We start from the raw sequence: 14,286 nt of genomic DNA, 5'->3' as shown, positions 1-14,286 counted from the left end.
GTTCTGACCCACCAGACTGGAGCAGCTGAAAGGGCTGTGCAGGGGGACTGGAACAACACTCCCTTCCATCCCCTAGGTCTGAGGCCTGCACCTTCCCCATGCCCCGAGGCCCCGCTCCAAAGCCCCAGGGGCACTTGTGTTAGCCTGGCCTCAGAAACCTCTGACTTTCCCTTCCATACCTTTCCTCCCATCCTTCATCCTCAGGCCCCGAGCTCATCTCCATCTTTTTATGGTAAGTTAAAAAAATAATTAAACCTGCAGAAGTTTTAGAACAATATAAAGAAATTCAATAGTCTCTTCACTGTTTTTGTTTTATTGCCCCATCCGTCCCCTGTATGTATGTATACATTTTTCTTTTTCTTCCTGACATGATGCGTTCATCACCGTTGGATCCTTCCTTCCAAGAGTGAGGTTACTTCCTCCATCCCTTACCCCGCAGCCTCCCCTTCAGGGAGTCAGCAGTGGAAACAGGCCCAGTTCACCTCGGGCCAGCTGTCCCGACTCTGGCCTAGAATCCTCTCCAGGAGTACTCTGCATTTAGTTGTCTCTTCCTTCTCTCCTTGTTTCTCAGTCCTTGCCATTTTAGAGATCCTGTACTCTGTGTCCTTCAGACCCACACCTTCCTGAAGGAGACCCAGGGCAGTGGTGCCGGGCGCATCTGGGGCATCACACAGGGGACTCCCCATGCTGACCTGTCCCACCACTGATGGTGCTGACCCTGACCACAGCTCTAGTTGCTGCCAGCCACATTTCTCCACTGTCAATCCCCCTTTCCTTCCTTCCTTCCTTCCTTCCTTCCTTCCTTCCTTCCTTCCTTCCTTCCTTCTTTCTTCCAAGTTCCCTTTCTCTCCTTCATGTTTTCTTGTCATTTTGTGGAAAAATACTCTGGATATTACAACAATCTTGTGATCCTCAGCAAAGCTCCATCCAGCAGCCTTTGCATCCATTGATGACTCCTGCCTCTCTCAGCCTCACCGTGGAGGTGCCACCAGTGATGCTGTGGCCTCCTTCCTCAGTCCTTAGGGAGATCCCCCCCATTCACTAGCCCATTCATTCATTTATTTATGTCAGTGCAGACTCACAGACACCTGTGGGTTATAATCTGCCACTCGGATTATTCTAATGCTCATATCGCCCTAGGTTTGGCTATTGTGCATTTTGTCAAGCTGACTTCCTTGTCATTTGAACTGCCACTAGCACTCTTTGGGCATCTCCTGACTTTTGGCACAATGAGATGTCTCAAGCTTACCTAACATTTTTCCTGTTCCAGCCCAGGAATCAGTGATTTCTTCAAAGAGCCCTTGCTCTTACTGGAGAGTGGTATTTAGAAACCAAGAACTGAGTGCTTGGTGGGCTTACTAATTCCGGATCTGTGTCAGTTTTCTGTTGCTGTGACAAAATCTCTCAGAAAATCAACTTAAAGGAGGAAAGATTTATTTTGGCTCATGGTTGCAGAGATTTTAGTCCATGGTTCTTGGCCCCATCGCTTTGGGCCTGTGGCGAGGCAGAACCTCATGGCTGGGAACACATGGTAGAGCAAGTTCACCTCATGGCAACTAGGAAGCAGAGAAAGAGGAGAAGGGCCCAGGGACAAGACACCACTGTGAAGGCTTCCTTCCAGTAGGCCCTGCCTCCCAAACTTTCCACCATCTTCCAGAAGCACCACCAGCTGGGGACCAAGCCTTCAGCACATGATCCTTTGGGGGGGATTCCAGATCCAAACTATAACAGGTTCATCTCCAGGGCCAAAGCTGGGAAACACATGAAGTTGATGTAAATACACAGAAATGCAGGGTTGCATGCAAACATACCACACCAGCATCTGTCTGTGTACATAGATTTATAAAAACCATTACTCACATCAGCTCTTCCATTCTAGTCCTGTGTCTCAGGCTTCTTTGTAGCTTGCCCTATGCCAGAGAGAAACCCACCCAAATCACTCTCCTAAAGTGATCTATTCACTCAGTGGCCCTGGCCTCCCAACCCCACAGCCTCTTGCTGATCCTCCCCCTCTCTTCTTGGCCTTTTTGCCTCTTTGCACACTGGGGCCCCTCCCTCTGTCACTTTGCTTTCTCAGGCCCTGAGGACCCTGTGCCAGGAGGGAAGCCACTGACTCAGCCTGTTGCAAGCCTCTGTCAGCCCTGTCCACAGAAGCTCCCCAACTGGCAGGTCCCTCCAGCTCCCATTCTTTTCCTGGGCATTTTGCAACTTGGAGGACAACATAGAGCAGTAAACAGAAACTTGACAGCAGGCCTTAGGAAGGGGGGTAATTATCACCATATGCTCCCCAGGCTCGCCCAGCAGCCCCTTTACTGTTCCACCTGTGGTGTGTGCTGATAGAGGAGGGGCCACCCAGGAACATGCCCTCTCACACAGCGCCCCCTCGTGGCCTAATGGTTGTCTTGGTTCCCCACCCTTACCTGCTCCTCCAGTATGGGTCTCCTAGGACTATCAAGAGGCTGTGGAGTTCCCCAGACGAGGCAGGAGTGCCTGGCCCACCTGGGGGATTGGCCTCTTTCCCCGGGCAACCCTGCTCTACAGCCTCCACTCTATGCTGATGCTTTGGGCAGATGCTCTCTAAGGGAGGCTCATGTCCTGTCTCTGCTGCCCGTGGGTGGATAGAAGGAACTGGAGTGCTCAGGGCCCCAGGGACAGGGTCTGAGCAGGTTGAGGCAGGACAGTGAGTGCCCTGTGCATTCGCAGAAGCTGATGGACAACTGCCTGGGGTCCTATATGATTAGCCCACAAGGGGAGGTAGAGGGACTCCCACCCTCTCAGGCAACCTGCTGCAGAGTGGGAACAGGTGGCCTTTGTTCTTGAAGAAGAGCCTGGGCTGAGAGCCCCACCTCACAGGAGCATAAGTCACCTGGCCGGAATGCTGGACAGGAAGATGGCACTCAACAGCTGCACTCACCTGGCATCTGAAGGTAGTGGGTGGAGGCTGGGGCCCTTTAGGGTCCAGGAGCTTCCTCAAGCATGACCCTGATTTTTGAAGCTGCATTGCCAGTGTCTCCAGGAGTCCACCAGGCTGTGGACAGTATAACCAGGACATCTTCATACCTTGGTAGCAAGCCTTGGTCTCAGGTCTTCTGTCCTTGGGCTCTCCCCGCTGGACCCAGGTCTATAGACGTGGGATGGTGTGCCAGCTCCTAGCCCACGGGCAGCCGCTGCACAGGGAATACCAGAGCAACGCAGCCCTGGCCTGTGGGAAATCTAGTTGCTGCTGAGTAAAAAGACATCTGCTAATGACCTTCCCAGTGGGGGATGTATGTCTGCTATCAAGGGTGAGGAAGCCAGGTGACTCCACCCTGTAATCCCACATCCTGTGACCACTCTGGTCAGAGGGTCCTGGCCACACCTCAGTGTATAACTGCTTCTCTGCTTCAGTTCCTTGTGGCTGCTACTGGCCTCTTGATCCAAGGACTCTGCACTGTCCCTTTACCTGGAGGGTGAGTGACCACAAACTCCAACTGTACAGATCCATGACCAAAACTGGGGGGAAACCAAAGTTAAGGGGATGTCTCCTTCCTGCCCTGGCTGACACCTGGTGGCACCTGTCCCTCCTGGCTGCATCTGGCACTGGAGGCTGTTCTCATAGGAATGAGATGGACAAGACTCTGGGCCATTTCCCCCTGTGTTCCGTGAGTTGAAGTCGCCCTTGCAAGATGCTTTTCTGAGTGCATTCTTTGATTTTAAGAGGGAAAATGAAGGGTAAAGAGGCCTCAGGGAGTCAGCAGCCTATTTGGGGTGTGGATTTTGGACTCTCCCTTTCCCCTGGAGTCTAGTGCCAGGCTTGGGCAGACAGGAGACTTTCAGCTCCTCCTCTGGGACCTGCATCTACTCTGCGCTTCCCTCCTCTGGGACCAACTCCCTAATGTGCATTACTTTCCAAGAAGTAGTTTCTTCTGGTGGCCGACATAATGCTCTTTAGAGAACACTTGGAAGCAGAGAGACCACAGAAACAGCCGGCGCCTGGTGTTGGTGTTGGTGCGATTCCTGTCTCATTCTAAGTAGAGCTGTAGCCCCTCTCCCACCCCCTGACAGAGTCCTCTGTCCCCAGGCCACAGAGGAGAAGGAGGAGATGGAGGAGCTGCAGGCCTACAACCGTCGGCTGTTGCACAACATCCTGCCCAAGGACGTGGCTGCCCACTTCCTGGCCCGGGAGCGCCGTAATGATGAGCTCTACTACCAGTCGTGCGAGTGCGTGGCCGTCATGTTCGCCTCCATCGCCAACTTCTCGGAGTTCTACGTGGAGCTGGAGGCCAACAACGAGGGCGTGGAGTGCCTGCGGCTGCTCAACGAGATCATTGCCGACTTTGACGAGGTGCCTCTGGGAGTCCTCTGAGTCCCCAGGGCTCTCTCCTCCATGTGGGTGTGAGCAGTGTGACAGGAGCCCTGATGGCAAGAGCCTGAAGGTGTCACAGGGCTGTTCTGTCTCAGGCACCTTGTCACAGGTTCAGATGAGAAAACAGAGGCCCACAGACCTTGTGTGTCTCGCCTAAGGTCAAGGCCTATAAGAGCCAGGGCTGGGGTTTCGGCCCAGGCTATATGAACTGGAACCTTCAGGGTCCCACTGCCCAGGACAGCAAGAGCTTTGAGAGAATCAGAGGAAGGAGGAGCCACTGGGTGAAGGAAGAAGGCAGGGCAAAGATGCAAGGCCCAGGGCAGGGGAGGTGGCAGCCAGACATTGCTTCTTCATTTCTCATTTCTCGAGCTTGGTGAGCATCCACCGTGGGTAGCTGCGGCAGCCTCGATCCTGTCGGGAGTTTGGGAGGCACAGTGCAGCAGGGAGGCACAGTGCAGCAGGGATGCCCGGGCTGGACACAGGGCACAGGAAGAGCTGGGTCCTGGCAGCGTTGGAAGAAGCCCACAAGAGTCCTGGGGCAGCGGGTAGATGAAGGGCTCCGGGGAGGCTTCCAGCAGAAGGACATGGGAAAAGGATGTCTTGATAGTCAGAGATGAGGAGGGTTCCCTAAGTGAGGGGGTGAGGACCTCTGAAGGGGCTCCAGCCATCCAGCCCATTGGGGACATGAGACCCAGTGGCAACCCGTGCCCTTGTCCTCAGGACCTCTTGGTGTGGGGTTGGGTGAGTAGGTCACACTCCCTGGACAGCAGTTGAGAACAGAGGAGGCCTGTTCTGGAGGACGGGGAGGCCCCACATTGAGCCTTTTCCCTTACCAAAGAGGGGACCCCAAGGGGCCAAGCTGCTATACTCCCATGGTCCTCCTCTGCCCCTCCCTATAGAGCTCAGTGCCCTGGACTTGACCCAAGGTTGGTTTCCTTCTGTGCAGATTATCAGCGAGGACCGTTTCAGGCAGCTAGAAAAGATCAAGACCATCGGCAGCACCTACATGGCCGCCTCCGGCCTCAACGACTCCACCTACGACAAGGTGGGCAAGACGCACATCAAAGCCCTGGCCGACTTCGCCATGAAGCTGATGGACCAAATGAAGTACATCAATGAGCACTCCTTCAACAACTTCCAGATGAAGATTGGTGAGCAAGGAGGGCTTGCAGGGACCCTCTCCTCAAATCCCACGTTTATTACAATCCAGTGGTAGAAGGTGACAGGCAGCAGAGGCTGCATGCTAGTGTGTCTCTCTGCCAATGGGGGTGGCCGGGGGTGGCCTGGGGTGGGGAGCTGACCACTCAGCCTGGCAGTGCTCACATGTTGGCCTGCGTGTGATGAGGCAGGACACCTACCTTCTGAGTTCCCACTTTACCCAAGCATTGGGAAGGCATGATAGGACCCAGGTTGTGCCTGCCCAAAGGCTTTTGGGGAATGCGCTGTTCTGGGGGCTCCAGGGCCTGGTAGTAGCTTTGGGCAGATGGCAGGGCCATTTATTTCCAGAAAAACTGATGTAATCAACAGTAGTTTTATTAAAAAGTATTCCAAATTCATTGAGTAAAAATGAAAACTAGTAAAATCAAATACTTGATACATTTTAAATAAAAATGTATGAACATAAGAGATAAGTTATTACATTTGCAAATTTATGAAAAAACTGAACATATTTTCTGCAAAATTGTTAGCAAAATAAAATGAGTAAAGTGAAGTTTATAGGCAGTGGTGCATGCCTGTAATCCCAGTGACTCGGGAGGCTGAGGTAGGAGGATTGAAAGTTTGAGTCCAGCCTCAGCAACTTAGGCCCTGTCTCAAAATAAAAAATAAAAAGAGTTGGGGATATGGCTCAGTGGCAAAGTTCCTCTGGGTTCAATTCCCCAGCACCAAAAAACAAACGACAGAAAAATATGAAAAAAAATCATGTAATATTGACAATGAACCAATTCTATTTCAACATTTTAAAAAACAGAAGTCTTAAAAATTTTTTTTAAAAAACTGGGTCAGTAGGTTATTGGACACAATATTTTATTTATTTATTTTTATGTGGTGCTGAGGATTGAACCTAGGACCTCACACGTGCTAGGCGAGTGCTCTACCACTGAGCCACAACCCCAGCCCCCTCAGTAGGTTATTGTTGAGTTTCAGGCAGTGAGGCAATCTTTTCTAGGTCAAGGTGTCAAACCTTTTGCACTCCACTCAACTGGGGGTCGTGGTAAGGGTGTGTAATGATCAGCACTGTGTCTTACTGCTCTTGTCCTTGGCTGATGGCTGAGAGAGCTTCACAGACACCTGGATGGTGTGTAGAGGCAGAAGCAGGGACTCTGCTGAGGATAGTCAGGGGATCAGAGAAGAGAAGCCCTGGGTCAGCTTCAAAATAGGACCATATTCTACTTGTTCAGAAAATCTTTGAACCAAAAACAGGATTTTTAAAAATGTTTAATTTTGTTTTTATTACCTCAACCTTTTGACAACTTTCAACTTTCAGAATTGAAAGAACAGTACAGTGAAAACCCAGGTGCATCTCACATACCTACCCAGCCCTGCCCCGCTCCATCCACAAAATGATCTCCAAATTACAGTTCTGGATGGGTTGTTCCATAAAGCTCAAGGCATTTCTGCAGTTTGTTTGTCCTTAGAACATATTTTTATTTTATTTTTGCTGTACTGGGGATTGAACCCAGGGCTTTGCACAAGCTGGGCAAGCACCCTACCTCTGAACTACATCCCCAGCCCATTTTATCTTTTATTTTGAGACAGGTCTCACCAGGTTTCCCAAGTTGGCCTTGAATTTGCCATTCTCCTGCCTCAGGCTCCGGGTTAGGAGGGATTACAGGTGTACAACCCACATCCAGCTCTGGGAGTATATCTTACCAAGTATGTACAGTCTGACAGAGTGCAAGTTATTTTTGCAATAGAAACTTTGTCAAATGTTGTCCTCTTCCTCCTCTTGAGATCTGTGGAGGCAGGAAATGCTTTCTGAAAGAGCAGACCTCAGTTCTATTCAGAGTTTTCGTGCATTATCAACTCCCTGGGAATGTCTCACGCCATAAATGATTCAGAGTTCAAATTTTTAAAAAAGTAAAAGTAATTCACCAAAGAAAATACTGGCATTTCAATTCTAAAAATTAGCACATTAAACTGAAATGTTAGTTTACCGAAAACCAATATTATGATCATGAGTGTCCTCAGGAGACCTTTGTTCTGGCCTGAGTGTCAGGAATTGTGCTGTTCTTGAGGGAGCTGCTTATTGTGTCTTGTGGGCACAGGGCTTTGTGACTTGGCCAGGTTTCCATTTTTCTTTGGCTGCTAGAAAGGCCAGACAGGGCCAGCTGGGGATCTTCTTTAACTAATGTGTGGCCTGTGTTTGTTTTTGTATTAATGTTATTCTTGGTTTCATGTAATGTTGCTGTTCTCATTTGCCTCTCACCGCATCTTATCCACCTACAGTTTTGTATTTTCCTCCTGGTGTGTATTTTTGTAAACTAGAGATTGAGTGATAGCATCAACCAAGTGATAGCTAAGGAGCCTTGAGGAGTAGATCCATTCGTACGAACTCAGGGGCACCTTAGTTGGCAGGTGTGGCCTTTGGGAATAGAAGCCTTCCAGAGCTCTGTGTGACCAATGAGGTGGACAGTTGAACCTGGTAACAGAAGGCAAGGCAGAAAGCTTCATGTGGCCATGATAGGACATGGAGAGAGAGGAGACCCAGGCAGGGTTAGGAGCCAGGTCTTAAGAATGAGAACAGAAGGAAGCAGAAATAGGAGTGAGAAAGAGGGAAGGGGCACATTCTGTCTGTTGAGTTTGAATCAATGGTGAACACCTCAAAGCTACCCAGAAAGGGAAGATTAAGAAAAGGCAGTTGGAGGGGTTGGGGTTGTGGCTCAGCGGTAGAGCGCTCGCCTAGCACGTGCAAGGCCCTGGGTTTGATCCTCAACACCACATAAAAATAAATAAATGAAATAAAGATTTTTTTAAAAAAAGGCAGTTGGATTATGCAAGAGGTCACTGGAGACCTGAAGAGGGCACTCCTGGCAGTGGACTTGCAGAAACTGAGCATCACCTGGTGGTGAGGACACAGGAGCCCTGATGTATGCCTGGGTTCCTGGGGTCTTGGATTAACATGCACTTGATAGAGCAGAGAAGTGGGAGACTGAAGGGGGAAGCTGGCACCAGGCCAGGAGGCAGAGGGAGAAGCTGCAATGTGCAGAGAGAGAGAGAGACGCCAGCGAGGACTAGCAAAGCAAGTGTCAGTCTTAACCTGACGAACGTGGCTGATGTCCCCTGCAGGGCTCAACATCGGCCCTGTGGTGGCTGGGGTGATTGGAGCTCGCAAGCCTCAGTATGACATCTGGGGAAATACAGTGAACGTGGCCAGCCGCATGGACAGCACTGGCGTGCCTGACCGCATCCAGGTGAGTATGAGAGCATCCACTGTCCAGGTTACCCACGAGAAGGCCTCTGTCTGATGCTAAAAGTTCTTCAGGGAAGGCTGCCCACAGCTCCCAGTCAGAATTTCTGATCCAAATCCAAGGGTGATGGGGCAGTTGGTGCTGTAGTCAAGGAAACTTGGAGAACACAATTGTGTTTTGGGCCCTCAGCACCTTGGACAGATCTTCGGGTTGTGCAGAGCCCTCTGCTGGGCACAGAAGGAATCGGGTAGGCAGAAGCAGGGCAGTGGGCTGTGATGACAAGCTGCGTGTTCATGGGGAGCCCAGGACCTTCCCAGCCAGTCACACGGAGAGTACACCAAGATACCTGCAGGGAGTAGAGTCTTGCCCATGCGGCTTGCTCTTAGGTTTGGTTCAGGAGAACCAGGGAAGGCTGCTGGGCCCTAGGATGGCGCCGTCATCAGTTGCAGCAGTCGGTGGCCTGGCCAGAGGCCCAGGGACTTTTTCCTTTCTGTCCTTTGTGAGCTGGCACTTGTGATCCCCAGGCCTGCCGGTCTTCAGCTGCTTTCCTTTTTCTCCCCCTCAGGATTTCCATGATTTGCTTCAATCTGAAAAAATGGCCCGAACGGTGCTCTCATCCTGTGTGGCCCTCTTGCATGGTTCCCTGCAAGGATGTGGGAGGTCAGCTTCCTGGCCTCAGTTTTCTCAAGTGATAATTGTGCCATTTTTAAGACATTTTGTCCACATTGACACTACTTAAATATCCCCTCACTCGTCTGTGTGAGAACAAGGAGACTGACCCCAAGCACAGTCCTGGCCAGATCCAGCTGACCTGGATGCTGACAGGCCAGGCCATGTGGCCTTCTCTCACCTCCTCTCCTGCACCAAGAAGAGAAGGAATGGCTGGGTGGGGACTGGGGCTCTGAGGGAGCTGTCTGCAGAGCTTCTAACCTACCTGGTGACAGGTGTGAGGGCCTCTGCCAGCAGCCACCACAATAACCAGCACTGCACCTTCACTGGGGCCTCATTGTGCAGACACCACAGTTAATGACAGCAGCCCCCAAGCAATGCCCCTGCCCCAGCCTCTTGCAGTCAGGCTGGGTAACTGTGTGGTGGCTGGCGGGAGCAGAAAAGGCACCTGCATCATTCTGTGAGGCACTTGGCCATCCTGCCACTTCCTGCTCCTGTCACTCTGCTTCCCTCCTCACCTAGCCCAGCACAGTGTCATTGGTGAAGCCCCAGTGAGTTCTCTTTGTCACCAAAGCTGACACAGAGATATGTACAAAGCCTGGAACCCAGTCCAGTCTCTGCCATTTATTAACTGTATAATCTCAGGCAAGTGACAGATTTGCTGGTGCTGGGGATAATAATAGTATTGCTTCATATAAAGATGAAATGAGATAAGCAGTTGTTCTCAAACATCTATAGTGAAAACAAGTTTTTAAAAACCTAGTTCTACTCTGTCATGGAGTGATACTTCCATGAAAGATGCTGGTCACACACCTGGCTGTTGGGTGCAACAATGTCACCATTGCTCTGAAGGTTCCAAAGTATTACTCTCTGCCACTCTCTGGACTGCACCTAAGCTGTTAGGGGCCACAGGCCACACTTTTGAGTAGCACTGAATAGCACATGTGAGGCGCCTGTCACAGCATCTGGCAGAGTGAGTGCCGAGAACCACAGTGGCCATCATTCTCATTCTAAGGGCTACTTCCATGGACAGGTCCCTGCCAGTCCCCAATATCCCCTCTGTGGGATATTGGAAGAGCAGGGGCATCAGCAGAGTGTGGGAGTCAGGGGTGGCTCTGTCCCCACTGCAGTTCATGGCTAAGGTCATCAGTGGTCTGTCCTCTCTCCTGCTTTGCCTCCTCAGGTCACTACGGACATGTACCAGGTGCTGGCTGCCAACACATACCAGCTGGAGTGCCGCGGTGTGGTCAAGGTCAAGGGGAAAGGCGAGATGATGACCTACTTCCTCAATGGAGGGCCCCCGCTGAGTTAGCAGCTGCCAGCAGTGGTGCCAGCAGCCTGGCCTCCAGAGGAACGGAAGCGGCTTCTCTGTGTGCCGCGTGGGCAGGTGGGGAGCCTGCGCTCCAGCCACGTGGTCGCGCTGGTGAGATTTCCCACTTTGACTTGGAAGCAGCCTCTGCCCTGGCTGGTGGGCGTGGCCTCCGGCCCAGGCCCTGGGTGCCAGCGTCCTGCTAGCACCAAGCTGACCAAAGATGTTTCCCTCTGCAGAAGACTCCGCCGGACTTGAGCTCAGCCTCGAGTTCTCTGACAGGTGCTGCCGCTGAAGGGTGGAGGGCGCTGCTGGAGCTTTCCCAGCCCAGCGCACAGCGGCAGGCCCGCGGAGGGCCTCAGCCTAGATGGGTGGGTAGGCGGGCTGGACGCTGCCCTGGGGGTACTCGGGGTCCCCCGGGGGTTTGTTTTCCACATGAGCCTTTAAACTTCAGACAGAGGCTGCAGCCCCTGCTTCCTGGCGGTGCTCTGAGGCAGGAGAGCTGGGTTTGTAGGAGCCGTGGCCTTCGCCGCCATCCTCTGCCCATGCGTCCACGCACACAGACTGTGCCCAGCGAGGGAAACAGGACTCATTACAAGGGGGAGGCGAGAGGACGCCAAGCAAGCAGTGGTGGCTCTGAGAAAAAGAAAATATTTATTAAATAAAACAAAACAAGTTTTCTGTGCCCTTCTTTAGACTATGCTAGTTGTATGCGTGTAGGAGACACAAGCAGACGAGGATGCCACTGGGGGGGAGGGGGGACCCCAAGTTGTCTTTTTTGTATTTTTTATTTTGTATTATTGAAAGCCTTGGAGAGCTAACAGATATACCAAATTCTATATTTTGTAAATTCTCTATATTAGAAAACAGCTGTGCACAGGGGCGTTTGTGCTCACTTGTACTGTACCTACATCGGCGTGTGTCCTGGTGCACATGTGCGTGTGTTCATGCCATGCGGCTGCCCTGCAGGGACCTTCCTCACCTCAGACTCGGCAGTTTTGGTTTTCCCAGGGGCAGTGTGTGTTCTTTTGGGGTACCCTACATTCAGATCAAGGAGGAAGAAGCAGACACACTTGACCCTCTCTCTTTTCTAACACAAAGGCAAAGACACAACCCACTTCCACTGAGTAAAAGCAGATGGAAATGATAAGAAGAAAACAGCCACTTCTTTCCCATCCCAGGCGGTTGGAAACAAGGGGAACAGCTTCAGTCTGTGTGGGCAGCATGGCATGGCCCCCACCTGTTCTTCTGCTCCTGGGGATGTCAGATGTTCATGCCTGCAGAGGCAGCACCTAGGGACTCCTGGGAGCTTAGGGATGGGCCAGGGCTGGGAGGAAGTCTAGCCTGCCAGTCTGCTTAGCTGGCCAAGGGGCAGGTGGCTCTCCCTGGACACCATCCCTGTGACCTGGGAATGCAATGTGTAGGTCTCAGGTTTGGGGAAAGGGTGTGACCTTGCCCTCTACCTGTAAACCAGACAGAGGAATGGGTAGAGCCCAGTCTTGGAATCTGAGGGAAAAGCAACAGAAGTGTCATTTTGTCTAGTTTTTATTTGAGGGGTGGGAAGGGAGCAGTTCAATACATGAAGGGGAAAAAAACCTATTTTTTATAACTTTTGAGGGAGGCATTTGAAAAATGATGTACTAGCACAGAGTTGTATTTAAGCAGCATCCTTAGGACCTGTTCCCAGATCTTTTCATTGCTTCTCAGGGCAGAATTATTCTTCCTGGACACTTGGAAGGAGACTGGACGGCAGCTATTTGCTGGCTATTGAGACCGTCCTTTATGTCCACCGCAGCACCTTCCCCTCCTACGCACCCCCCACCCCAATTTGAGCACAGCTCTGAGAAGCAAAGCATATGGACCCCAAACTGCCAAGTCTGAGTGTGTCCCAAGCCCCTGCCACTCCACCTTTGAGTTCTGCATCACTCCTCCAGCCCCTGGCGTGGGGCTGCTCTCTCCCGCAGCGTCATTCTCAAGTCCCCTGTCCTCCATATGGCCTGCCAGTGGTGCTTCCGGCCTGAGTAAAGTGTGCGTGCTGAGTTCATCCCGTGTTCCCGCTGTTGGTCTCGGCCTCGTGGGGCCCTCCCCATCCCAGCAGTGACTGGTGACAGCGTGCAGTGCTAGCTCTTTGTTCCCTCTAAGGGGTGTGCACTCTTTTTATTCCTGCTCTTGCAAAAACGGATACGATTATGATTTCCCATGGAAATTGAAAAATCTATTTAAATAATTTAACTATTAAACACTTTCACTGGTAACGTGTCCTGATCTGATTTGTGGCTTGGGCCAGGGTCCAGGGAAGGATGTTTTAAAACAGGTGAGCCAGATTTGTTCGTATGCCAAGAGAAGGAAAGGAGAAAACACAGGAGGCGAACACAGACCACTGAAAGGAACCGAGAAGGTGGGAGGCCTGGGCTGCAGGCCACAGGTGAACTGATTTGCCTACAGCGCTAATGATGGCTCTCTGTGCCACACTGCAATGGGCACCAGATAAATGTCATCTCACTGAATTCTCCTGGCCACCTCATTTCACTGATGAAGAAATAGAGGCACAGAAAGGTTGCACTATTTGCTTAAGGTCCCGTGGCTGGAAATAAAGAGAGGAGTTTGAGAACAGGCCTGTCTGCTGTCAAAGCCCAGGTGGGCCCCCCTCAGCAGCTCTGTCTGTTGCTTCTGTCAAATTCAGGGTTATATTTGGGTTCAGGATATAAATCCAGAAGGGTGTGGGCAAATCAAGTTTAATGTGGGTGTAAATTAAAAATCCAGTGACAAGGACTCCACTGTCCTCATTAGTGAATGGACACGGTACATGTTACAGAGGTAGCAATCCTAGGCAGAGCAGACCTGCTCTAAAGAAAATGGATATTATTAGGGCTTCAGATATGCATGGGGAGAGATTCATTTTATAAAGGCAGGAGTTTGAGAAAACTTCAGGCTGGAGCATATCAATTTGAAAAGAAAACCAGATGACAAGGAAGTTCAAACTTCAGAGAGCAATTGACCTAAGTGGGAACTTTAGCCGTAAAGAGGCTCAGGAGGCTGAGGCAGGAGGCTAGTGAGTTTAAGTCAGCCTCAGCAAAAGCCAGATGCTAAGCAACTCAGTGAGAACCTGTCTCTAAATAAAATACAAAACAGGGCTGGGGATGTGGCTCAGTGGTTAAGTGTCCCTGAGTTCAATTTCTGGTACCCAAAACAGACTAACAAAACTCCCACCTACTGTGACTGGTAATCACTGTCCCGTGAAGCCCCTGAAACTGAATATGTACATAGGGCATACCAGGACACCAAAAGGAGGTGACTCAAAACCTTCATAAACCCTTCCTGTTCTCAGCTCAATTAAGCTGATCCCAGAGAATGTATGGTTCTTCCTTAAAGGTTTTCACTTTTTTTCCTCCAAAAGCATCTCCACACCTAGAAAACTCATGAAACTTATTAGGAAAAATGCCATGAATATTGGCAAGAGTTTGAACACCTCTATGCCTACTAATAGTAAATGCCAGACATCCATCAGTCAACCTGGCTGTTAGACTGCAGTATGTAGTTAGCGACGAATGAGT

General features: G+C 51.0%; 2 protein-coding genes across 2 annotated transcripts in view; one reads left to right on the top strand and one right to left on the bottom strand.

Annotated features, from left to right (window-relative positions):
• Positions 1–10,745, top strand: part of ADCY5 (adenylate cyclase 5) — a 153,400-nt gene extending 142,655 nt beyond the window's left edge. Inside the window, exons 18-21 of the mRNA XM_081301048.1 lie at positions 4,061–4,324; positions 5,292–5,496; positions 8,633–8,757; positions 10,607–10,745. Coding sequence (XP_081157174.1) covers positions 4,061–4,324; positions 5,292–5,496; positions 8,633–8,757; positions 10,607–10,735 — 723 coding nt within the window. The 3' untranslated portion in view covers positions 10,736–10,745. The remainder of the gene's footprint in view (positions 1–4,060; positions 4,325–5,291; positions 5,497–8,632; positions 8,758–10,606) is intronic.
• A 429-nt stretch (positions 10,746–11,174) lies between these two features.
• Positions 11,175–14,286, bottom strand: part of SEC22A (SEC22 homolog A, vesicle trafficking protein) — a 78,913-nt gene continuing 75,801 nt past the window's right edge. Inside the window, exon 5 of the mRNA XM_081301052.1 lies at positions 11,175–11,368. Coding sequence (XP_081157178.1) covers positions 11,183–11,368 — 186 coding nt within the window. The 3' untranslated portion in view covers positions 11,175–11,182. The remainder of the gene's footprint in view (positions 11,369–14,286) is intronic.

This window comes from Spermophilus citellus, assembly GCF_964194105.1.
Source record: "Spermophilus citellus genome assembly, chromosome: 7".
NCBI classification, from domain to species: domain Eukaryota; kingdom Metazoa; phylum Chordata; class Mammalia; order Rodentia; family Sciuridae; genus Spermophilus; species Spermophilus citellus.
The sequence above is the reverse complement of the archived record's forward strand: the minus strand, read 5'-3'. Positions and strand labels throughout refer to the sequence as shown.